Genomic DNA, 27,183 nt, shown 5'->3' with positions numbered 1-27,183 from the left:
CAAACCTAATAAAACCAACAAGTGAATTTAGCAGGGTTGCAAGATACACAGTCAATATACAAAAATCAATTGCATTTCTACATATTTGCAGTGAACAACCCAACAATGGAATGAAAAAAATATATATAAAACCTAACAACTGCATGAACATCAACTTAGAGAAAATGTCAAAAAAATATGTATAAGACCTGAACACTGATATTACAAAACCCTGCTAGGAAAAATTAAAGATCTCAAAAAATGGAGAGGTATATACTATGTTCACGGAAGATTAAATATCAAGATGTCAATTTTTACCAAATCGATTTATAAATTCATTTGCAATCTAAATAAAAATTCTAGATGGCTTTTGGTGAGGGGGGGGTAGGGATTTGATTGGCTGACGGTCACTAAATAGAATGGTCAAAGGAACTATGAAAAAGAACCAAGTTTGGGAAGCTCCCTGATGTACCGTGGTTAGGATTCCAGGCTTTCACTGCAGTGGCTCGTGGGGGACTGAGATTCCACAAGCTGTGCAAGGTGTGCCCAGGAAAAAAAAGCACAAAAGAACAAAGTTTGAAAGACTTATAGTACTTGTTTCAAGACCTAATATAAACCTATAGTAATCAGAATAGTGTGGTAGTGGCATAGAGACAGACATATAAAGACCAGTGTAACTGAACAGAGTACAGACACAGATCTAAACATATGTGGTCAATTGACTTTTTTTAACCAAAATTTCCAAGGTAATATATTAAAGAAAATTTTTCAACAACTTGCAGAACTAAATATCTATACAGAAAAAAAACCAAAACCCTGAACCCCCTGAACCCCCACATCTCACTCCCTTCACAAAGATTAGCATGAAACAAATCACAGACCTAAACACAGAATCTAAAACTATAAAACTTTTAGAAGAAAACACAGGAGAAAAACCTTTGCTACCCTGTAGAAAGCAAAGATTTCTTAGGTCCGTAAAACATTAACCATAAAACAAAAAATGGTTTAACTGATCATCGAAATTTAAAACTTCTCTTTGAAAGATATCATTAAGAAAATGATAAGGCAAGACACAGACTAAGGTATTTTATATATATGTATATATATACACACACATATATTCAGAATATATAAAGACCTCTTACAACTCAATGTTAAGGAAAAAAATTCAAGTTTTTTGTTTTTTTTTTTTTTCCCCCAGGAGAACTGACCTGGGCCTCTGTCTCATTAAAACATTCACTGAATTTCTAAAGAAAATCTGTTTTTAAGATCTTTATGCATGCAGGCTTAATAACCTAGTTGTATCCGACTCTGAGACCCTTTGGACTGTAGCCTGCCAGGCTCCTCTGTCCATGGGATTGTTCAAGCAAGAATACTGGAGTGGGTGGCCATTTCCTCCTCCAGGGGATTTTCCCAACCCAAAGATCAAACTCACATCTCCTGCGTCTCCTACATTGCAGGCAGATCCTTTAGACCCGCTAAGCCATCAGGGAAGCCCTGAAAAGGAGAATCAAGATCCCTTCCAGGAAAGTGAGCCTCCAGCTCATCAGCTGAATGTCAACTGAATTTATTATGAAGGAAAGGAGGGGAGCCACTGGAAATGGTCTGGGAGCCCAGGGAAAAGTTCTGCTGGAGGTGAAATTGAAGTCGAATCTGGATCTCTTGGGTAAAAAAGTAAAACTTGCCTGAAGACTGAACCCATGGGCACTGCTAAGTAAGCTGGACTACAGATCAGGAAAAAGAGTAGCTAGATATTAACCAGACAGCATTTTCCACAGAACTCCCAGGGGGATGCCCCGACACGGTGTGGAAAGGAAGACATCATGGTCAACGGCCATATCACTGTGAGGACACTGGAGGCTTTTCGTCCATGATCAAGATGACCACGGATGCCATCCCAGTCTCTAGATAGCTACTGCTCCCAGATGAGAAGGGGCTATTCCTGACACCTGCGCCCACGGGGCTGAGCACGTCACCGGGGAGGGACCCGTTTCACAGATGCTCCCGTCTTTGCTGAGCTGGGGTGGCAGAAAAGCACTCAGTGGTTTTCAGATCCACGGGCTTAAACTCTCAATAGCTTACCTCCTAAGGTTTTGCCAGAGCTTCCACCTAAGGTGTGAACTGACCATCCAGACCCTGCAAAATGACCTGCTCAAACATCTGAGGCATTTCTGAGCTTGAGCTGAGTGACTCATGAGTTGCTCTCAGAGCGGTGGGCTGCTCTCAGAAGTGGGGCAGGGGCTTCAGTAGAAGCAACAAAATAAACAAAGGATTACTGTGAGCATGTCACCATTCTAGATTTACGGCTGACTGTATATAGCTTGCACCTGAAGACAGTGCTATCAGACAAAACTGGGTTAAAATCTCGGTTGTGCATATGATTGATCATCTTTGTGACCTTGAACCAATTACTTAACCTCTTTGAGCTTCAGTTTCTTCACCGTTAAACTAGGCATAATGGTAGGACTTACCTCATGTGATTAATGTGAGGAATAATGAGATAACATGCACAAAACACAAAGAAGAGCCCCAGATAAACACATTACCAGATACATGTGAACTGAAAGAGAAACTATGTCTAGAAACCTCTTTTACATGAGAAATGGAAAAACAAGATGAAGTAAATATGGGCAGAAAAAATTATGACCTTTGAAGATATCCACATAGGCACATGTATCTTGTTTTATAAAGGCCCTGGTGGTGCAGTGGCTAAGACTCAGGAGGCCTGAGTTTGATCCCTCGTCAGGGAACTGATCCCACATGTTGCAACTAAGAGTTCTCATGCTGCAGCTAAGACCCAGTACAGCCAAATACATAAAGAAATAAAAACATTTAAAAAAGGAATTTTAAAGGCGGGTGAGCAATTTTTACGGCTCATCACTATTACACTATCTTCAAGGTTTACACAATCACTCAGAGGACAATCTACTATTGTGTGTTTTGCTGGTAAGTTTTATTTTTGTTCTGAACTTCTGCTGCTGAAAATCTTACAACACAGTCACATTACTTACCCCCAAGTTCCCTTACAGAAACATTTCACGCTATGTAATAACTGAAATCATTACTTACCTACAAATCCTTCCATATGTTTTTGATTTATGTGTTCAGCCATGAGAATGAGTTACTATTACCACTGTTTGGTGCTACCAACATGGTAAAATAAAAATACAAACATATACTTGCATGTATATATACATTTTTCAAAAGATATTTTGAAAGCAAGCAGAAGAGCTTCAATAAACGATATCCTCTCTAGCAAGAGTACACAGTTTCAAAAATTATTTTTTAAAATTTCCTGATAGAATAAGCTTTGATGCTGGTTTGGGAAAGGTAGGTCATCCTATGGAGGATGTCTAAATGCTTTATGGAACTTCCCTTTCAAAGTAAAGGTAACCCTGTCAAAGTAGTGATACATACTTCAAGAGTAAATAGCTCTAAGTTAGAAAAAAGATGCATGACAACAGTAAGAGCTTCAGAAAGAAGAGTGTACATCTTCTAAATTCTAAAACCCCAAGCTGTAGATAGGTTCAAGATGGTGAAAAGCAAATTTAACTTTTTCACAGATCAAAAGAAAATGAGTAGACAAGCTGTGTTTCACAGTTAACAAAATTCAACTCTATACAATCAACAGATTATTGCTCTTCCTCCTCTTCTTAAGTTACTTAAGTCTTTTTTAAAAAAACTTAAAAAAAAAAAAGACTGCTTAAGGTCTTGGGACTCACCTGGTGGTCCTGTGGTTAGGAATCCACCTTGCAATGCAGGGGCCACAGGTTCAATCCCTGGTCGGGAAACTAAGATCCCACATGCCTCGGAGCAAGTAAGCCCACACATGGCAACTAGTGAGTCTGTGCACCCCCAACACAAGATCACACATGATGCAACTAAGACCCAATGCAGCCTTAATAAATTTTTTTTTTAAAAGATTGCTCAAGAACTTGAGACTCTATTTTAAAAAGTCACTCATTTTTTCCATCCTTTAAAAGTAATGTTCAGCTTTTAATGTGATGTCTCAGTTAACTTAAGCTTCAAGGTCAATTTTTATTTGGTCTCAACTAGTCCACTTTTTCTGCATTCATTCTGCCTTTAAATTCTGGTTTCCCAAGTTGGTCAATTTAGGAATATGGGGGTTGGGAGCTGGAGGCCACGATGGGCTGAGGCCAACGAACCAAGGGCTTTCTGCCCTTTCCTCACATTTCAAATCCAGCCCCAGCTTTGTTCCTTTGTATAGATATCCTTCAGTGCCCCCAAGTGTAATGAATACACAGGGGTACACAACTCTCTTTTATTATGATTTTTTTTATTATAATTTTTTTTCTAGCTAGAGGGATTAAATGGAAAACTGAGAATTCATTCTAGTTTACATATATCCAAATAATGAATTCTCAGGTCTATAAAAAAAAAAATCTATAGGGATGTGGCCAAGCCTTGAACGTCTTTTTGGAGATGGGTATATCACTGATTTTCAGCAATGCAGGCTCAACCCCCAATCCTTGACTTGGCTAATAATTCACTGCCATAGAAAGATAGAAATCAAAAGGCTTGAATTTAAATCCTACTATTTGTGTGAGCCTGAGTTTCTCCTTCTTAAAAATGGGAATGATAATACCCATCCATCATCCACCTATTATTTTACAGTAGTGTTATAAAGATTACAAATGAGATGATATATTGAAAATGACCTAAAAAGAGACCAGAGCTATAAAAATGTAAAGTTATATTATTACAAGAAATATCATCGGATGGCCAAATCTGTTTGGAGATCTGTTTTTCTTAAGTACTAACGTAAAACTAAGAAATTCCCCAATTATATGATCACATTCAAAAGAAACTGCTTCAGTGCTTTATAAAAAGCTTCACTCTTTCTCCCATTCTGAATCTCAGAACTACCAATTGTGATTAGAGAGCAGTTGACATAACTAAGTAAAGTAGTACTGTCCCAAGGGCAAAATCTGGGGCTGCAAATACAGCTTGAAATTCTGTCCAGTGGGCACACGGAAAGGCGCTCAACATCTTCAGTCATTAGGAAAATGAAAATCAAAACCACAAACAGCTACAACTTGACACTCACTAGGATGGCTGAAATAAAAAGCCAGGCAGTAAGTGTTGGTGAGGACGTGGAGAAACTGGAATCCTCATGCACAGCTGGTGGGAATGGTACGGCACACTTTAGTTTCTCCAAGAATTAAATACAGGGTGACCATTAAATACCACATGACCCAGAACTTTTACTCTTCAATATATATACTCAAGAGAATTGAAATGGCTATTCACAGAAAAACCTGTAAACACATGTTCATGACAACATTATTTTGTCAGGCGAGCATATGCTCCTCGGTTTTTGTCTCATCACAACAAAGATCTGGAGTGACGGACATTAAAGCCCCCCTCGGCATGTCATAGCTCTCGGGTCTTGGACACACCGTGTTATAGCTCTCAGGTGTCCAACGGACCGTGTTATAGCTCTTAGATAAATCAGTGTCACAGCTCTATTTTATTTCGATAATAGCAGGAAAATCCATCTTCAAGGCGCAAGGGCATGTAGACCCAAAGACGTGAAGAGAAAAGCGCCGCAGCGCGCGGGAGAGAGGGGGAGCTAGCTTTGGCTCCTCTTTTTATACATTTCTCTCTCCCTGGGCCTGTCCTATGTAAACTGGGCCAGCCAGGAGTGCTGTTTGTTTTACCTGAGGTTCTCACTCTGGTCCTCGGACCTTCCTTTGTTCTATTTTCACGGGCTTTTCCCTTCCAGGTCTTTTAGCAAACGCCATTCTGGACTCCTTTTCCCTATTTAACTACCTAACAATTTCATAATAGTCACAATGTAGTAACAACGCAAATGCCCATCAACTGGGAAATGGATAAACCAAATTGTGATATATTCATACAACAGAATAGTGCTCAGCCATAAAAAGGGAAGCGATACTGATAAAAGCCACACCATGGATGAACTCTGAAAACACTATGCTAAGTGAAAAAGCCAGACACAACAGGCCACATCTTATGATTCCAAGTATGTGAAATGCCCAGAACAGGCAACTCACAGAGACAGGAGATTAGTGGTTGTCAGGGTTGGGAGAATGGGGCGTGAGGAGTGACGGCTAATTTATACAGGGCTTATTTTGGGGGATGATAAAATGTTCTGGAATTAGATAGTGATATTGGCTGCACAAGTTTGTGAATACACCAAAAACCACTGAAATGTATCCTATAAAACAATGAGAGGTACCTCAAACTCAAGTTCTTAATCATTGCCTGCAAACTTCCTTCAGTTCAGTTCAGTCACTCAGTAGTGTCTTACTCTGCGACCCCATGAACTGCAGCACGCCAGGCTTCCCTGTCCATCACCAACTCCTGGAGATTGCTCAAACTCATGTCCATTGGGTCGGTGACGTCATCTAACCATCTCATCCTCTGCCGTCCCCTTCTACTCCCGCCTTCAATCTTTCCCAGCATCAGGGTCTTTTCCAGTGAGTCAGCTCTTCACATCAGGTGGCCAAAGTATTGGAGTTTCAGCTTCAACATCAGTCCTTTCAATGAACACTCAGGACTGATTTCCTTTAGGATTTGTTCTTTAAAAAAATTTTTTTGTTTTATTTATTTTTTAGCCATGCCACATGGCATGCAGGATGTCAGTTCCGCAACCAGGGGTGGGACCCACATCCCCCGAAGTGTCAGTGCTGAGTCTCTAACTACCAAGCCACCAGGGAAGTCGCATTCCTGAGTTGTTCCTGCATTGACCCTGTAATGGCCACCTTCCTAAAGTCACTCTGACTGGAAGCATCTTCCGGAGGTCTTTCTTCAGCTCTAAGAACCTGACGCTGTGGCTTCGTTGCTCGAGCTTTAACACATCTGCTACCTCCTGATTTTGCCTGTGACCTGTATGATCAGCTGTCTCCGCTTCAGACAGTGGACTGCCCCTTGCTGTCAACCAAAGTCTGGCCCGTTGTAGCCCACCACCATCCATCCATTCTCATGGGGATTCACACAGATTATAAAGGTGAGGGTTTCCTAGGTTGCAACAAAAACTCTTCCAAGTCAACTCTGTGGTTTCTGGCTTTCTGCCCCTTCTCCAGACGACCATCCCCGAAGAGGACCAGGAACTCTCTGTGGGAATCTTCTCCGGGGTGCCGCCCTCTTGCACAACGGACAGATGACAAGCAGGTGTTTTCATCAATTACACCACAGGCTCGATGACATCAATTACTACACACTGGATGTTTTGAAGTGACTGTTTTCAAAAGCAATCATTTATGGTGACAGCTTATAAGAGTAAATTCTTGCCACTTATTCTCATATCACACCTTTGATCTGTAAGTCAGACAAGCAGGGAAATCCTTCCCTGGGAAATCTCAGTCTACAAGGTCTACCGAAAACAGAAACTGAAATCCATGCTAGTTGGACTGTCTCTATTAGTAATCTTATACATCATATTAGGATAACTAGGAAAGCAGAACACAATATATAATTTAGTAATTCCCTAGATATTTTAATGAATGTAATAAGATCATGTAAGAACAGGGACTTCCCTGGTTCCAGTGTTGCAGCAACCACCTTGCAGTCAAGGGAACATGGGTTCGATCCCTGGTTGGGGAACTAAGGTTCCACATGCCGCAGAGCAGCTAAGCCCACACTCCACAACGATGGAGTCTGAGCACCACAATTAGAGAATCCACGCGCCGCAAGGAAAGATCCTACATGATGCAACTAAGACCTGATGCCACCAAATAAATAAAAGTATTTTCTAAAATAATGTTTAACAGTTACAACTACTATCCACTGTGCATGCATGCTCCGTCCGACTCTTTGCGACCCCATGGTCTGTAGCCCCCTAGGCTCCTCTGTCCATGGGATTCTCCAGGCAAGAATACTGGAGTGGGCTGCCATGCCCTCCTCCAGGGGATCTTCCAGACACAGGGATTTAACTCACATCTCTTAAGTCTCCTGAAGTGGCAGGTGGGTTCTTTACCACTAGCGCCACCTGGGTGAGTATCAATTAACTGTCAGGCACTGTACTATGTACCACAGATACAGTATCTTTATTTCTCACAAGGGGCCTATAGGGAAAATACTCTTCTACTAGAGCTGCAGAATCAGGGGTCAGAGATCATAAAATGTGTCCAGGGTCAGACAGCTCATACTAGCAGTGAAGTCAGAATTCAAACCTATGCTTTCTAGTCTAATCTCCCCCTATCTTTTCTTCAGAGCCCATTAATTCAAGTATCGATTTACTTTATACCATGTTGGGCCATGTGTTCGGGACCTTTTTGATATCCTTGACAGATGCATTAATATGGCAATTTTCACAGTCTTCCAGTAGAGTGAAAGGACACTTTTGTTTCTAATTTAAGCACCACCATTTCTTTTTTTAAAAACAAGGAGAACAAGCTGCCAGACATAACACGAACATTCACAAAACAAAAACCAAGAGGAGACCAAGGGGAATACACTATTTATTAGCAGATAAACTTGAGTGACATTTTCTCTGGCAAAGTCTGTTTGTACATTTTGTACTCTGACATTTCACTTATACAAGCATTTCACAATCTTGACTTCACCGAGGGGGCTCAGAACATGGCGTTTTAGCACAGCAAGGGGCCTCAGAGATCATTTCATCCCACCCCTCCTCACTTTACAGGAGGAGGCCACCCTGGAGAGGGTCAGTCCACACGGCAGGGACCGCCGGCGCCAGGGCTGGGCTCCAGATCTGATCGAAGGGCTGATCCACTACACTACCACCAGCTTTTCAACAGCGAGCTCTACCTGGTCAAACCGACTGTCAGTGTGTGTCACAACCGTGACCTAAAACAAAAGTTTTCTAGACTCACAGACACAGAGGACAGACTTCGGTGGCCAGGAAGGCGAGGGATGGATTGGGAGTTTGGGGTTAGCATATGCAAACTAGTACATACAGGATGGATAAGCACATGGTGCTACTGTATAGCACTGCGGGCTCTATTTAATATCCTGGCATAAACCATGATGGAAAAGAATACAGAAAGAGAGAGTATGTGTAGAACTGAATCACTCTGCTGCAGAGATTAACACAAGACTGCAAACTAACTATGATGATGCGCGTGCTTGGTCTATACTTCAATCATAAAGAAATACATATATGAATAAACAAAAGTTTCTCAAGACACTATTTCTGGCCAAAAGGAAAATAAAAGCCTATCATGAATTGATGTTAAAATCAAAGGACAGGGTCCATCAGTCAAGCGTCTCCATGCCGTTAGGAACAGGAACCTGGTCAGGTGGCCTCGACCTGCAGCTAGGAGGCTATCATTCACAGTGGTGCGCAGTTTCTGCATCCTTCTGGAATTACATAAGCCTCCTCCAGCTCCTGGGTAGTGGGCCATTTCCTGTTGCGCAAGGGACAAACAATGGGCAGACTGTCGCCAGTGTTCTCATTAATTAAACCACAGGCTGAATGGCATCGATTACCACATAATGGACATTTCACAGTGACCCTGCTTCCTTTGTTCAAACAATGTATCTAAATGTCTCAGCAAAAGAACCCATTCTATTTGGGTCTTTAAGAGAATGAAAAGACACCAGGATCTCAGGAATAATTGCATCACTTTGCCTCAGTAATGATTTTATGACTTGTCCAACTTCCCTTGTGCCTCCTTACCTTTGGAGGCCTTAGGTCCAGGCAGGATGGGAGGGAAGAAATCTCAAAACCTTTAAGTGAGTCTCAAAGCTCAATACATCAATGTCAGGCGGATCACCCCCACCCCGATGCCCTGCCCTGGAAATGGGCTAGAGAGTGACACTGAAAGGCAGCCAAAAAGGAAGAGAAACACATCAGGGGCAAAATCAAAGCTCAAGGGCAGAAATTCCATTCCTCCTTCCCCCCGGGAGACTCTTCCTGGACTCTGCAAAAGATACTAGTTCAGGGCCCATAAACATCCTAGAACAGGGGTCCCCAACCCCTGGGCCCCAGAACGGTATTGGTCCATGGCCTGTTAGGGACAGGGCCTCACAGCAGGAGATGAGCAGTGGGCAGGCGGGCGAGCCAGCAAAGCTTCATATGTATTAACAGCTGCTCCCCATCACTCACATTACTGCCTGAGCTCCACCTCCTATCAGATCAGCGGTGGCATAATAAACATAATGAACTTGAATCATCCTGAAACCATCTCGCTCTCCCCTGCACCCCTGGTCCACGGAAAAACTGTCTTCCACAAAAGCAGTCCCTGATGCCAAAAAGGTTGGGAACCATAGTCCCAGAGGATCTTCTGCCTCCCTGTGAAGTCCCTGTTCTGCTTTCTCTTTCATTAAAGCCCCACTTTCTGCAGCCTTCCTGAGTGGGAGAGGGGACAGCACGAAACCACTGTCTGGCGTCCCTCTGTCCACCTTCATTTCTGCCACAGTCCTCTGAGATACTGGCAAAAGCCCCTTTCCCAAAAAAAGTGGCTGATCAGGAGCATGGAAAAGTTAGCCTTAAATCGACAGAGCTGGCATCTTCGAGATGGATACGTGGGGTCTTCAGGGTTATTTTCTTAAGTGTGGCTGCATCCCATAAGGACTGCGTTTGAAATTTTAAAAAGTGTGCTGTGAAACCACGGAGGGAATACTAGAAAGAAATATGGGATCGGGGAAAGAGAGCATTAAGTGTGATCAAGGAGAGGAGTTGGGGAGTAAAAAGCCTTTGGATAAAGAAGTAAAGAGAGGGACTTCCCTGGCGGCCCAGTAGTTAAGCCTTCATTTTCCAACGCAGGGGGTGTGGGTTCAATCTCTGGTCGGGGAGCTAAGATTCCACTTGCCTAGCGGTAAAAAAATCACAATAGTGTAACAAATAAAGACTTTAAAATGGTCCATATAAAAAAAAATTCTTAAAAAAAAAAAAAAAAGACAGTAGAAAAAGGGTTCTGGAGTCTTCCATGTGGGTTTCAGATTTGGACTTGAATGTCCGGCTCCACCGTTTAACAACCACATGCCCTTGAATGGTTTGCCTTTCAGGTCTCTGAACCCTGGTTTGTATCTGTCAGAAGTCTATGACAAGGTACATCAAATGTCTGCTCTAGACCTGGCACGTGGTAAACACGTAAAAGAAATTACAGTGGTCGTATTATTACTATTCTCACTCCACACTAGGGGAAGAGCTGAAGGGGCCGTGGTGATAGATGGAAGGGGGCGGGTGTGCAGAAAATCTGGCAGGCACACAGTAACCTGGACTCCCCTTCCCTATGTCCAGGGTTACAGGGAAACAAAAGTAAGTTTGTATGACCTAAGCGACACATTCACGATTTTAAAACCTGAGCCAATGTAAAACTGGGTTAATAATGTGCTCTATAATCCCCTCACTTATGCAATTTGGACATGAATATAACCCTTTCTCTGACTGAGAGAACAGACTTTGGAGGTAGTGTGCAGGTACATATTTTACACCTAACATCCTCTATGCTGTGCATGAGGAAAGAACCAGAGATACCCAAGATGGGACTGTGACGATGCTGATGATAAAGTTTATACTAACATAATCGTCTGGTAGACCTCAAATGACACCGGAGTCAGTGCTCTTAAACACTGTGCCAGGTGACCCCCCCTGACATGCGAGCAGCGCCTGGCATAGAGTCCGGAGGCCCATGTCATTGACACCTCGACTCCCCTCGACACAGCCTCATGCACTGAACACCTCCCTCGGCACGAAGGGAGAAATGAGGCAGAGACCCCTTGACCGGGCAGAGCAGGAGTGCTTTCAGACAGGCTGCTGGCATATCCGGAGGGGGATGGCAATGCACCGGGCAGAAACGGGGGCAGAGCCCAGCAGAAGGGGGCACACGGGGGCACACGGGGGCATGGGGTGAGAATGGAGGCCAGAGGAACACCCGAGGCGAGTGGGTCCTGTGGCCACAACTGTGACAGCTACAGGACGCAGAGGCAGGTATGCGGTGACAGGGGGTCTTGGTCTCAGCAAGGGTGAGAGAGAAAATGGCTGATAAAAGACGGAAATAATGCCATTTGCAGGACCTAGAGGTTATCAAACTAAGTGAAGTCAGTCAAAGATTAAATATACACACTACAGTATATAAAATAGATATATCTACTGTATAGCACTGGGGACTATACTCAATATTTTGTAATAACCTATTAGGGAAAAGAATCGGAAAAAGAATATATATATGTATGTATAACTGAATCACTTTGCTGTACACTTGAAATTACAACATTGTTATCAACTATATTTTGATAAAAAAAGTAAGAAAAAAAAAAAAAGAAAACCACTGAGGTGTGCTAGGAAACTTCCCTGATAGCTCAGTTGGTAAAGAATCCGCCTGCAATGCAGGAGACCTGGGTTTGTTCCCTAGGTTGGGAAGATCCCCTGGAGAAGGGGAAGGCTACCTAATCCAGTATTCTGGCCTAGAGAATTCCACAGACTGTATAGTCCATGGGGTTGCAAAGAGTCAGACACGACTCAACAACTTTCACTTTCACTTTGACTTTGTGCTAGGATGCGGGAAGAAATCCCTACTAAACGCTATTTTAATTGTGCCACTAACGCTCCTTCTTCTACAGTAATATACTGGTGGGTGGTCTTGCTGCATTTTAAAGAAATAACTTTTACTCACTAAAAGAATCCTTTCATTTACACAGCTCCTTAGAGTCCTGGCAGAGAGCTTGCATCTTCACTGTCCCATTTGCTCTGGAATGCAAGTTGGCTGTCGCCTTAATTTTCTGCAAGAGCAGCTCTCGCAATGGTTGGATACATCCCTGGACAAGTTTCAAGCTCTTTCCTCATGTGCAGAATGAACCCTGGAGAGTGAGGCCAGGACGGCATCTAAAATCTCATGATACCAGGATTACCCTGGTGTGCCAGTGGTTAAGACTCGGCACTCCTACTACAGGGGATGTGGGTTCGATCCCTGGTCGGGGAACTAAGATCCCACGTGCCACATGGTGAGGCCAAAAGAAAATAAAATGATGGAGCATTTTAAAAAATAAATTAAAAAATATAAAAATCTCACAATACCAAAATACAGTCTATCAACAAAGGCAGAAAAAAGTTAACTGTTGTCTCAAGCTCTAGGGATACTTCCTCAAGAAAACCTTCAGGAATCCTTGAGAAGAATCCTTGAAAGAATGAGAGATGTTTTTAAAAGGAGTTTGGCTCTGGAAGTGTCCTTCCAAGAAACAACAGAGACAGCAAATGAGCCTCTGGTTCAAGACATCCCAACAAGTGTGATAAAGAACAGACTGTTAATAGTGGATAGGCAGGTACTGTGATTGTCACTGGTCGAAACATTTTTGATAACTTCTACGTGTAGAAGTTGTGAGGAACAGCCCTCCTGGCTTGCTCTGTACTAGCCAAGAGGTCACTGTATCTTTTCTAATAAGACCTTCTGGGCCTACTCTACCTAAAATTTACACCCCACTGACACTTCAAATCCTTTTTCTTGCTTTCTATTTTGATTCTTGGCATTTTTCTTACATGTGGTATGTAAAACTACTTTTTTCATCTTGTTTATTACCTGTTTCCTCAATAGAACGTTAAGGTCTATGAGGAAGGGAGTCCGTCTCTTTTGTTCAGTGATACATCCTTACCACCTGGAGCAGAGCCTGGCCCAGAGCTGAATGAGTTCAGGAATGAAGCAAACATGAAGACGTACAAGCACAGAACATTCTGAAAAGCGTATTCTTATCTCAGAGAGTCAAAAAGCAGCAGCCAAGGAGACAGAACCCTAATAAGGCTCATATAAATGAGAAAAAGAGAACAGAATTATTCCAAGTTGGGGAAAAAAATGCACATTCAAGATAGAGATTCATTAAAAAGGAAAACAGAACAAACCAGGCTAAAAGCAAATACTGATCATCTCATCACTAAAGTTAGCAACCATGACTAACTGTCATATTTCCTTCTAATCTTTAAAAAAGAGATTTAACATATCTAAAATCCTATTAACTATATAATATGTATTAATTTTTTCCACTTAATATTAATGATTTAACTGTTTGCTTAATGTCACTTGATTTTCACTGACAGGAGGACCTAAATCAAGTGAAATTCACTTGGGACCTCGGGGCCTTGCACCAACCCCTGTGAATCTCAAAGTCAGAATGAAGATGCATTTTAGAACTGTAAGTTCAAAGACAGCACACAGGGGCTTCCCTGGTAGCTCAGTGGTAAAGAATCCACCTGCCAATGCAGGAGACACGGGTTCAATCCCTGGTCTGGAAAGATCCCACATGCCACAGAGCAACTAAGCCCGTGCACCACAACTATTAAGCCTGTGCTGCAGAGCCCAGGAGCTGCAGCCACTCAAGCCCGAGCACTCTAGAGCCCGCCCTCTGGAAGAAGGGAAGCCACTGCATTGAGAAGCCCGCACACTGCAAAGAAGAGTAGCCCCCGCTCACTGCAACCAGAGAAAAGCCCACACAGCAACAAAGACCTAGCACAGTCAAAAATAAAGTGACCAACAACAACAAAAAAAGACTAGAAGGAAATTAAAAAAAAAACAAACGATAATGAGATGTTCAAAATGTAGCCCCAAACCACCCTGGGCACACGACAGACTACATTTCCCAGCCTCCTCTGGAGTTAGCTATGGCCATGTGACCGAGTTCCAGCCAAAGTGACCGGCACCATTTATAGGTCTGATCCAGGAGAATCTCACATCTGTGCTACTCCACTGTTTTCCCCTCCTGCCAACTGGAATGCTATCAGCAATGTGGCCGCTGGATATGGCAGGGCCATAAAATGGGAGGAGCCCTGAATTCCTAACTCAATGGAGGAGTCACCTGCTAATCAGAAACATCCACCCTGAACATGAGCAAGAAGTAAACTTCAGTGGCATTTGAGCCGTTACACATTCTTGAGTCTATTTATAGGTGCAGTCTAGCCTACATTTACCTAATGTGTATGCCGTGTGCTTAATCACTCAGTCCTGACCGCCTCGTTGTGACCCTTTGGACTGCAGCCTTCCAGGCTCATCTCTCCATGGGATTTTCCAGGCAAGAATACTGGAGTAGGCTGCCACTCCCTCCTCCGGGGGATCTTCCTGACCCAGGGATCGAATTCACATCTCCCATGTCTCCGGCACTGGCAGGCAGATTCTTTACCCCACTGAGCTATCAGGACATTTACCTAACAGAACACTCATAACTTTTATTTTCTGTAATAGAATAAGAAAGCTTATCAGTCACTATGCCAAAGACATTGACACATGTGAAGAATATATTAACTTGTTCATTTAACAAGCATTTATCAAATGTCTACTATGTGCCAGGTATGTGCTGAGCATCACAGCAACATTCAAATGTATTAACACATTATTGATTAGGAGATTTTTGCAGAAGCTAATGCCTGTGGTGGGCAATTTATTTTGCAATTGAAGACTGAAAGTCTCCAGTCAGTAATGTCTGGGTAACAAAAGACCTATTTATACATCTCTGGCCAATAATGTGTTACACTTCCTTATTTTTCTTCATGAAAGAGACACAGGACAGGAACTGTCTTTCCCCGGTCCTACTTCCAGTTCTGTTACCATGTGCCCGGAATACTGCTCACCTGCTGGCTTACAGACTGCAGTTCCTCTGGCTTTCCTCACAAGAGAGGTGGCTGAGGGGCCTCCAACATCACCCATCCTCGCAGGCTGGAAAACGAGCTGGGGGAGAGAGTGGAGTGGGGCTCCAGCGCCTGGCCCGTGGGGCCTGTACTAGGAAAGCTGGCCGAGCTGGCTGTCCAGGGGCACGACTAGGGCAGGTGACCTGGAGGCAAACGGGGCTGCTGCTCACACATGCTTCACATCAGTATCCAGAGCCTGCATGGAGGGGGATCTCAAAGCAGTCGCATAACTGGGTTTTGCTCGGGCCTCGCCAAAACACACAGGCCCACATTTCCAACAGGCGAGTAATAAACTTGATTGGGCCTTTGTCCAGGATTTCTGCCTTTTGGCAGGCCAGCGCTAGTGCAGAGGAAGTGAGGGGCCAGGTCTGAGGAAGTGCTGGACGGCGTCCCTTACAGCCAGATACACCAGAATGTGCCCAGTCCCTTAGCTGGATTTCCTGCCATGCAGGGGACCAGCTGTGTTTCTTACTGGAGAGAAGGGCTGCCCAAAGGACAAGAAGGGGGCACAACTCTGTCCCAAAGACTCAACCTGAAATTTACACCAGGGGAGCTTGTCAGACAGAAAGGAAATCTGGAACGTTCCAGAAATGCCTCACCCTCAGCCTTTCAGCAAAAAGAAACCCAACATTTCAATGCTCTTGTCAAAATTTATAGCTTTAACCAGTGCTGCCAAACCCATTTTATAATGTGAAGTCGAGCAAGCAGTGGCCAATGCCAGGATATATTTAAAAGCAGCATCAGGAATCTAACAGTGTTATCATTTGGAGGACATTTGGTTCAAGGTGGCATGCAAAGGGTAACAGCCTCACCTGGCCAGCGGCTCACACAAAGCAGGCTTCTCGCTGAAGGGGCTCAGAGTGAATACTAACGCCAATTCAGACACGGATTCTCTGTGCAAACTGTGAGAAACTCACTTAACCTTGGTCAGCCTCTCCCCCAGCCCCATGGGAGGAAACATGGTACAGGAAGTCAGGTCAAATCCTTGGAAAATGGCTCCAGCTGGGTCCCAAACATTACACTATTGTCAACTGAAAGAAATCCCTGCCCGAGAATGGGAGCTCACTCCTTCCAACACTAGTTGAGAGCCTACAGCACGAAAAAGGAATAAAAACCCGATGATAAGGTTCTGTGGAAGTGGAATGTAAGTAGTAAGGTATAGCAAAAAAAAAAGAGGACGGGAAATCAGAAAGATTCATCCTCTACTGACTTAGTTATTAACTAGGAGAAAAAGCCTGGACAAATCCCCAGTAAACTCAAGGACCCTTGGTTTTCAATGTGCCGTGAAATGGCTGAATTAGAGAAATTTGAGGGTGTCTTCATAATCCCACATAATCATGTGGCTCTCTAAGGGTTTTGACTCTTAACGTGTCCATCTGAAAATGCTTCATTTGGATTAACGTTAAGAGAGCGTGCTTTCAACACAGGTAACAATGAAACACACAGACGCTACCAGAATCACTCATGAATTTAGTTTTAAGGCCTTTAAGCAAGCACACAGAAACTGTAACGAAGTTAACCTAGTGGCTTCAGCTCAGCTAAGAAGGTACTCGAATCCATGAACACATTCCCCCACTGACAGCAGCAAGAGTGGGGCAGAAACGAGATCCAGGTTAGTGACTGTGAGCCACGCAGCTGTCTCAACCATGTCTTCCTTGGGCCTCCTTCCAGGTCTCTGCCACTAACCTTCCTCCCCACATCCTCTGCCCCTGTGGAAGCCCTTACGTTAGGAGGATGCATGCTCCTTTCTTCCTTACCTTTCAGTAACCCCAATTTCAATGGAAGATGTGACCTAAAACTGAAAGTGTCTGCCTGCCAACCTGAATCCTTAACTAGAAACGACGAGATACCAACAGAAATCACTGCAACAATCAGAGGCGAGACATTCACAGCTTAAAGGCCGAGGACCACTCACGTGCCATGTCCACCATCACATTCCTCATGGTCCACGCACCCCAGGCACCAGTTTGCTTTTCACAGAGCAGAATAAACAGTTAAATTAACTACAAAAACTCCAGACCGCACATAGGTGTGGCATGAAGGAAATCAGGCAGGGCTTGCAGACTGGGTTAAAAATGATCAGTCGTGCCTCTGTGTAGTTCTTTGAGATACTCAGATTGTTGATAGTACTTAAGATGAGTCAATATTTAGGCTGCTGCTGGTATCAGGAAAGTTCACACAGGCCAATTCAGAGCAGTAAGGATAGGCTTTTCTCTCTCAGTCATTATTTTCTGTTGTTATTTTTTTTCTATTAGTCATTATTTTTATTCAAAACAATAACAAGAGCTAATACCACAGTGTTTATTATATGGCAGACATGGTCCCGTATTTTACACAGAATAACTCATTTAACCCTCACCAGAACCTTTCTGAGGCGAACTACTATTTTTTATCCTCATGTAACAGAAGAGGAAACAGGCTTAGAAGAATCAAGTCGCGGGACTTCCCTGGCGGTCCAGTGGCCAAGATTCTGCACTCGCAATGCAAGGGGAAAACCATCCCTGGTCGGGGAACTAGATCTCACGCACGTGTCACAACTGAGGGCTTGCATGTCACAACTAAAGATATCACAAGTCTCAACTAAGAGACATGTCTCAACTGGGCACAGCCAGATTTAAAAATAAGAAGAATCAAGTAACTCGCTCGAGGTCACACAGCTCATTAAAGGCAGTGGCAGGGTTTGAACTCGGGAATGAGGCTCTGGAGTTCACACTTAGAACCACCACACAGAACAGCTCACAAAATCAAGGCCCGAGTTCTTTCCACCTCCGCTGAGCCCTCAAAACTCCTGGACTCACAAGTTTGCTACTATCCAACAGTCACTCTCAACAAAGCCTCTCCTTCAGAGAGAATTCACAGGCTCCTCAGGTGTGGCTGGTCTGTGCCAGGCACCCTCTTTTTAAAAACCTGCTTAGTTCCCCCCTGTTCTTTCAAAATAAATGCCCCCAGGGCTCTTGCTACCTCAGGGGCCTCACTCTCAGAATTCACCTTGTCTCTTTTATCCACCACCTCTTCTCTTCTCTCTCTTCACCCTCAACCCATTAGCCTGTTCTAATATACTACCCGCAAAAAAAAAAAAAAGACCCAAATCTCATTTGATCTTCATCCACTTTCAATTCCATAGTTTCAATTTCTGCATCTGTGTAACGAGGACCTTGGACCAGAAGCTCTCTCGGGTCCTTCCAGTTCTGACATCTGCTTCTTACCGGAGAGATTTCCTGGAACAAGTTTAGTTTCTCCACTGTCCCCTGAAGCCCCGAGGTTAATTTTCTTCTGAGACTCAGCTGATCCCACAGCCAGCAATACTCTCCTCTCCGTTGATTTCCCAAATCCCAGTTTTCCTAGAAGACACGACTCTAGCCTCACCCAACCCAGAATATTCGAGCTTGAACTCTCCCGGCCTTCGGTTGTGAACCACAGCTGAGTGGTCCACACTGATGGCACCAATCTTTCATCTTACTCTTCCGTGTATCTTCGCTCCCTCGCCTAGATGAAGCTCTCAGCGATCAGGGACCACATCACGCTTCTCTATAACCCTTAAAGACCCTCACTCTAGGTCAGTCGACAATAGCTGCTCAGCCATGCTGGCTGGCTGGCTGAGGGTCATCCTGAAGCTACTAGGGAAACTAGTGGTCAATGGACAAGACTCTCTGGTGTGAAGGAAGACACCCCTAGCGTCCACTCCTCTCTGATAAAACAAATTCCCATCAATTTGTTATTCAAGAGCATCATCCACATTTAGCAATAGGAAAGCCCAGCTAACTTCTTGGTTTTCTTCTGTCTGAATCAGCAATGGTTACAGCCACATTTCCCTCTCAGCCAAACGGAAGTGATCCCAAGCGCTGCAGCTTTCAGGGCTTCTGGCTGATCCGGGTTCTACTTCCACTAACACACATTCTCCATGGTTATTAAGTTCCTTGACGTTTCCACACATATAGCATTATGTTACTTCCTTACACTTGCAACCCAACTTCCAGGAAACATCTGGAATAATATAAGCGAGCTGGTGTTTGATCAAAACGACATCCTCTGCTTTATTCCTTTGGAAGTGACTAATTTCAACCCTGGGGTTTGAAGTGAGCGCACACAGACACGTGTGTTTCAGGAGTTTGCACCAAGACAGATGACACGTCTCCAATGAAAACCTGCAACTATGCTGACCTCCTTGGCCGTAAGAAAGCTAACGAGGCACGGCTCAGACCGGGCCTGCTGTCTCTGCTTGGCAACAATCCTGGCCAGTACTGACAGCTCAAAGCGAATTCCAAGGCTCCTCAAACACAGAATTTTAAACTCAGTTTAACTGTCTTTAATGAATGCTCCACAGCACTGGTGCTCAACCCTGGTCACTCATGAGAATTATCCCGAGTGTGCTCACGAACACCTTTGGCCCGGCTTCCTTCACCCGCCACCCACCTCCCTTCAAAAATTTCCATCTAACTGGTTTGCAGTGAAATCAACACATCACTTAAAAGCATCTCAGCTATACTGCATGAATGAAGGCGATATTTTAAGTATGATAATGGCACTCTGGCTGTGTTTTCAAAAAGGAGTCTTTGTCAATGGAAAAACTGGTTTTAAAAAAAAAAAAGATCTCCATTTAGTGAATGGTATTGTACCAATGTGAATTTCCTGGTTTTGTCATTGTGCTAAGGCTCTGTAAGATGCTCACTTTAGAAAAAGTAATGAGAGGCATATAAGGAATTCTCTAAATTGTGCTTTGAACTGTTCTCTAAGTCTGAAAGTAATTCAAATTAAAAAGTTTTTAAAGGGGTCTTCTATTTTTAAAGATACATATGCTTAAATATTCATGAATGAAATAATATGTCTGATATTTCCTGCAAAAGAGACCAGTTGGGGAGGTGGCAGGGAGTGAGTGGGGGGTGTGGATGAAACAGGGGTCTTCAAGTTGATGTTTGCAGTAGCCAGACCGGACAGTAGCAGTGAGGACAGGAAAGGTCTCAGTATTTGCCTACTTCAGTGTGTGTGTAAAGTTTTCCACCATCTATACTGGAGTAAAAATTCCCAGGTGATTCTAACACTTACTCAGGCCCAAGAAACCACTCTGGAGTTGAAAGTGTGGTATAATGAATTCTGTCTGTCTGGCACTATCAACTACAAAATACTTTACCCAGATCTTTGACAGTGAGCTAGTCACTTAATCTTTCTTTACCACAATTTCCTAAACTGTGAAGTGACAGGTATGGAGTAGAAGACCCTATCAAAAAGAAGAGAGAAAACAATAAAATGTTGATTTATTCTAAAATCTGAAAATTAATGACACAGTTAATGTCTAACACAGTCAAATATGGTAAGGTCTTACGTCTACAGAAGCATTTCCCAAAGAAAGCTCTAAAAAAATACCACTCCTGGGACTTCCCTGGTGGTCCAGTGGTTAGGAATCTGCCTTCCAATAGAGACTCAGGTTCAATCCTTGGTCAAGGTACTAAAATCCCATATTATGCAGGGCAATTGGGCCCACATGCTGCAGTGAGGAGCCTGCATGCCGGAATAAAGATCCTGCATGATGCAACTAAGACCCAACGCAACAAAATAAATACTGTTGTTTTTAGAGAGAGAGAGAGAGGTCAGAGGGTATGTGTACTGTGAAGATGCTAAAGATCAACTTTTAAAAAAGACTATTTATATAAGATGTTAACAGATGTTACCCAAGATAAGGGTTCCAAAATCAAATAAGTTTGAAAAGTGCTTATGTTCTTTATTGTAACATTGCTAAGAACTTTTAATAAGATAATATGCATTGGGACTTTCTGAGGATGGTAATAAAATATGCAAAAAGTCTGGCCTTCTTTGCATGGAACCAGTTTTACAGAGCTTATCTTGGAAAATAATGCTCTAGATCAGTGGTTCCTAAATCCCACGTAATGGAGAATCGCATTTGTATCATTCAATAAGTTCATTAAAATAATGATTCACACCACATGCTAGGCCTACCGGAGAGGAGAGAAGAATTCAACACTAAAACTAACAAAAAAACACAAGTGATTCTAATGCATAATCATGTTTGGAACTTCAAGTTCTGCAGACCATAATGTAGCAAAATAAGTCTAATATCGAAAAGGCCACATGCATGCTGACCAACAAAAAAGGTCATATTTAATACTTTTCCATATAAGAGTAGTTAGTCCATAAGAAAAGCATATATGCACACAACATCCTAGGGAGAGTAAATAGTAAAATAATGGAGGTGTTGGCACATTTACATCTATCAGTAGAGCTAACGACTACTTTGTCATCTCAAGGATGTAGTACTTCTATTACTCACTGATCATTAATTTGCAGTGATTCTCCACTTTTCCCCTGTGTGTTTCCTCATGTCCATCTTCTCTTGCCAGAGTCAATGACCAGGACTAATTTGTTAAACTTCAGGAAATGCCATTCACATAGGTAGTTTCTCCAAGTTACAGCTCCTGACCTTTTCTTTATATGACATCACTTCAAGGTATCAGAAGAGAAATTCCTTCTTGACTGAAAATTTTCGACAACATACTTACTTATACCTTGGTGCTCCCAGAGCTGTGCGATGCGCTGGCCCAGTCAATGATATATTTAAATGCTTAAAAGAAGTACCCACTTATTGTTATTCATAATTATTTAACAAGTGTACCATACACTCTTTCATTTACTAAGTACTTTCATGTGAATTATCTTGTGTCTTCACAAAAACCCTGTGGGTTACGTAGGCACAAATTGTTTTTATCTAACCAATAAGAATCTGAGCTCTTCCTGCTAACACAGTGAAAAATATAATTGAGGAAGATGTCAGATGTTTTGCTCTCAGAGAAGTGATACTCGATTGGAAAACAAAATATAAGTTACACACAGGAAAGAGCTGAAGTATCAGTCAAAGCAAATTAGTATGGCAGGACTTCACACATACCAACAACAGTTAACATTTACTGAGCAATTTAATCTTCACTCAACCCTTCGGAAAGGTTACTACTGTTAGACCCATTTTTCATATGAGGAAACTGAGATCAAGAGAAGGGAGGTAACCTTCCCAAGCAAATAAACGGGGAACCAGGATTCAAACTCCAGATTAGCCCACTCCACAGACCACTCTTCTCCATCACCACATTTTACTGCTGGGAAAGACGATGTTCCCAAAGTCATGGGGACAAATGTCAAGACATTGAAACAGAAAATGACTACTTCCCAGAAAAGTGGGGTCAGTGGTGCTAAACCCCAGGAGAAGAGGACTCAGGAGACATAGACAATCACAAGACTGAGTCAGCCATGCTACTTTCTCGCGATCCATTACCTCTTTGATTCGTTTCACCAAAGCGTTCTGATCAAAAGCAACGGCCTCGGCGCACTGATGGAGGTGGTCCTGATAGCGGAGACAGAGCTGCAGCACTTGCTGAGAATCCAGTTTCTCCAGTTTGGTGTTTGTTGGGGAAGTCTGGCCACTCAACAGCCCTTCAAAGCAGAAAAAAAGAAAAAAAAAAAAAAAAAAAAAAAACCCAAATGAAATGAAAAATTACTAGTAAACTTGTGAATAAAGTAGTTTAATAACAAGTTTACTGAAGACAGAGTAAGAGAATTAAATTTAACTTTGCATCTTTTGTCGTGTGCTAGTGACAAACTATCATTTATGGAGCGTCTAGTATGTACCAAGCACTTGGCAAAGAGCCTCTGGGCATTGTTTTTCAGACTTATAATTGCCCAGGAAAGTAAATGATCATTAGCTGCATTTTACAAGTAAGGAACCCAAGATGCAGAGAGGTTAAGTAACTTTCCTAAAGTCACACAGTAAGTGGTTTCTACAAGACACAGCACCTGACCTTATGGCACTACTTTAAGATATTAAGAATACAAATCCCTTCTTGACTAAAAGAACTGTAAAATGGTTGTCTGAGAAACAGAAGAAAAAATATATACAAGGAAACTGTTAGGAGGAAATACAAACGTGAAGACTTTTTTTTTTTTCATGAAGACGTTTAAAGGCTGAGCAGGATGTCCACTAACATGCCATGAGCCTCATCCTTTACGTTTTCTTCCAATATCAGTTTACCTGGATAACTATTAAATTCCCTTAAATTTGAACGGGACATTTTTTTTTTTTTTGGACATAATTTTTCAAAGCCTTTCACAAAGAATTACCTTACCTTTCTTTAAGATGTGTAGACCAGGATAATTATTAGCAGTTACAAAAGATGAAATACCAGTTAAAGAGCTTAAATGACATGCTAAGGGTCACACAACAAAGTCCTGACCAGAACTAAAGTCCCCTGATTTCTGATCAAGGGCTTCCTTCCAACTCAAAGGTTCACAAACTTTTTTGTGTCAGACACTTTGATCCTCCCAGAAATTATTGAGGACCCCCAAGCACTTGTGTATGTAGTTTAAAGCAATATTCAAAGCTGTTAAAAAATTAAAACTGAGCAGGGGGAGGAGAAGGTGAGACGAATTCAGAGTAGCACTGAAACAGGTGCATTACCATATGCAAAACAGATAGCCAGTTAGAAGTTGCTGGTGTAACTCAGGGAGCTCAATCTGGTGCTCTGTGATAACCCAGAGGGGTGGGATGGGGTGGAAGAGAGGGAGGGGACATGTGTATACCTATGGCTGCTTCATGTTGATGAACAGCAGAAACCAACACAACACTGTCCTCCAATTAAAAATGAAAAAAAAAATTCTTGAACATTTATCATTTTTAAAAATATTACTCAGCTATTAAAAAGAACACGTTTGAATCAGTTCTAATGAGGTGGATGAAACTGGAGCCTATTATACAGAGTGAAGTAAGTCAGAAAGAAAAACACCAATACAGTATATTAACACATATATATGGAATTTAGAAAGACGGTAATGATGACCCTATATGTAAGACAGCAAAAGAGACACAGATGTAAAGAACAGACTTTTGGACTCTGTGGGAGAAGGTGAGGGTGGGATGATTTGAGAGAATAGCATTGAAACATGTATATTACACCATATGTGAAACAGATCACCAGTCCAAGTTTGATGCATGAAACAGGGCACTCAAAGCGGTGTACTGGGACAACCCAGAGGGATGGGCAGGCAGGTGGAAGGGGGCATCAGGATGAGGACACATGTACACCCATGGCTCATTCACATCAATGTATGGCAAAAACCACTACAATATTGTAAAGTAATTAGCCTCCAATTAAAATTAATTAATAATAATAACCCCATTATGTGCTAATGTAAATAACATATTTTAAAGGATATCACTATTTTCCCAAACAAAGGAGTGAGAAGAGTGGCATTCATTTCCGTTTTTGTAAGTCTTTTCACTGTCTTGGCTTCATAGCAAACAGCTAGAGTCTCAGACCGGCTTCTGCATTTAATATGTTGCTATTTTACATCATGAAGCCTCTGAAAAACTCCACTGTACACTTTTGTTAAGAGGATGAGAATAATTAACAATCGTCTAAGTATTACTGTGAAGATAGTTTTGACCTCTGAGAATCCCTACTGGGAGCCTGGGGATCTCGGGGACCCCCTTCCACACCCAGAGCAGTACACTCACACCAGAGCCAATGGCACAGCGCGGGTCTGAAATAAACACGACGATGGCACATGCACTGGGCACCATCAGGATGGACTCACACGCATCCGAGCTTGTCTTGGGAAGCCTTCCCCACTCCTGCCTCCCAACCGCCAATGTCAAACCTCCACTGGTTCTGAGGAACTGGGGCGTAAGCCAAGTGCTTCATCCCCTCAAGAAGTTGGAGGCTGACTGACCCGATAGAGCTGTTCCAGAGAATTCTCTCAGCTCCTCCTCTGGCCTGACAGCAGGGTTCAGGCTGCACCCCGCAGGGCCCTGCTCCCCCACCTCCACTGCCGACCCTGGCACGGGACAGCCTGGAGCTCCTCGAAGTCTGCCTCCCCACAGGAGCTTTTGACAGGGTTGACTTTGACAGAAATAAGGATTTATTTTTCAGATCTGACATTTTTATTGAGATCCTGTGTATACGATCTTGTGTATTCCTTTACCTAGCTTCTCCCAAAGGCAACATCTTGTAAACCTATAATACAATATCACAGTCAGGACACTGGCATGGATACAACCCACTGATCTGCTCAGATATCCCCACTGTACTTGGATGTGTGTGTTGAGCTCTGTGCAGTTTTTTCACATGCGCAGGTCTGTGTATTACTACCACAGTCAGATAGTGAGCCATTCCAACCACAAGAAGTTCTTCTGTTGCTTTTTATAACCACAACTACCCCTCATCCATCCTCAGCCCTAACCACCACTAATCTGTTCACCATTTCTAAAATTTTGCCATTTTCAAAAATGTTCAAAAAGGGAAAAATCCAAAATGCAACCTTTTGGGACTGGCTTTTTTCACTCAACATAATCCCTCAGATTCATTTACTTGTTGCATGTATCAGTAGTTTGTTCATCTTTCTTTCTGAGTAGTACTCCATGGTATGCATCACCCAGAGTCTGGTTAACTATTCACCTGTTGAAGGACATTTGGGTTTTTTCCAGTTTGGGGCAATGACAAACAAAGCTGCTAGGGACAGTTGCCACGCTGGCTTTTCTGTAAACACAGATTTTCATTTCTCTGGGATGAATGCCCAAGAGTACAACTGCAAGACAAAACCAAGAGCACAGTCAGCAAAGACAAGACCGGGAGCTGACTGTGGCCCAGATCATGAGCTCCTTATTGCCAAATTCAGACATAAACTGAAGAAAGGAGGGAAAACCACTAGACCATTCAGGTATGACCTAAATCAAATCCCTTACGATTATATAGTAGAAGTGAGAAACAGATTCAAGGGATTAGATCTAATAGACAGAGTGCCTGAAGAACTATAGATGGAGGTTCATAACACTGTATAAGAGGTGGTGAGCAAAACCATCTGCAAGAAGAAGAAATGCAAAAAGGCTAAACGGTTGTCTGAAGAGGCCTTACAAATAGCTGAGAAAAGAAGAGAAGCAAAATGAAAAGGAGAAAAGAAAAGATATACCCATGTGAATGCAGCATCCCAAAGAATAGCAAGGAGACATAAGAAAGCCTGCCTAAGTGAACAATGTAAAGAAATAGAGGAAAACAATAGAATGGGAAAGACTAGAGATCTCTTCAAGAAAATCAGAGATACCAAGGGAACATTTCATCCAAAGATGGGCACAATAAAGGACAGAAATGGTGTGGACCTAACAGAAGCAGAAGATGTTAAGAAGAGGTGGCAAGAATACACAGAGGAACTATACCAGAAAAATGTTAACGACCCAGATAACCACGATGGTGTGGTCACTCACCTAGCTTAGTCATTCCAGAGTGAGAAGTCAAGTGGGCCTTAGGAAGCATCACTACAAACAAAGCTAGTGGAGGTGATGGAATTCCAACTGAGCTGTTTCAAATCCTACAAGATGATGCTGTGAAAGTGCTGCACTCAATATGCCAGCAAATATGGAAAACTTAGCAGTGGCCACAGGACTGGAAAAGATGTTTTCATTTCAACCCCAAAGAAAGGCAATGCCAAAGAATGTTCAAACTACCGCACAATTGCACTCACTTCACATGCTAGCAAAATTCTCCAAGTCAGGCTTTAACAGTTTGTGAACCAAGAACTCCCAGGTGTTCAAGGTACATTTAGAAAAAGCAGTGGAACCAGAGGTCAAATTGCCAACAACCGCTGGATCG

The 27,183-nt window shown here is 42.8% G+C and overlaps 1 protein-coding gene across 4 annotated transcripts in view; it reads right to left on the bottom strand.

Moving 5' to 3' along the window:
• Nucleotides 1-27,183, bottom strand: part of BORCS5 (BLOC-1 related complex subunit 5) — a 96,130-nt gene that overhangs the window by 7,696 nt on the left and 61,251 nt on the right. For all 4 annotated transcript variants that reach the window (XM_020882712.2, XM_020882711.2, XM_020882713.2 and 1 more), the window contains exon 3: nucleotides 22,821-22,978. In XM_020882712.2, coding sequence (XP_020738371.1) covers nucleotides 22,821-22,978 — 158 coding nt within the window. The remainder of the gene's footprint in view (nucleotides 1-22,820; nucleotides 22,979-27,183) is intronic.

The sequence above is a fragment of the Odocoileus virginianus genome, chromosome 23, assembly GCF_023699985.2.
Source record: "Odocoileus virginianus isolate 20LAN1187 ecotype Illinois chromosome 23, Ovbor_1.2, whole genome shotgun sequence".
Taxonomy (NCBI): domain Eukaryota; kingdom Metazoa; phylum Chordata; class Mammalia; order Artiodactyla; family Cervidae; genus Odocoileus; species Odocoileus virginianus.
Note: the sequence above shows the minus strand (reverse complement) of the source record. Positions and strands in the feature narration are given on the sequence as shown.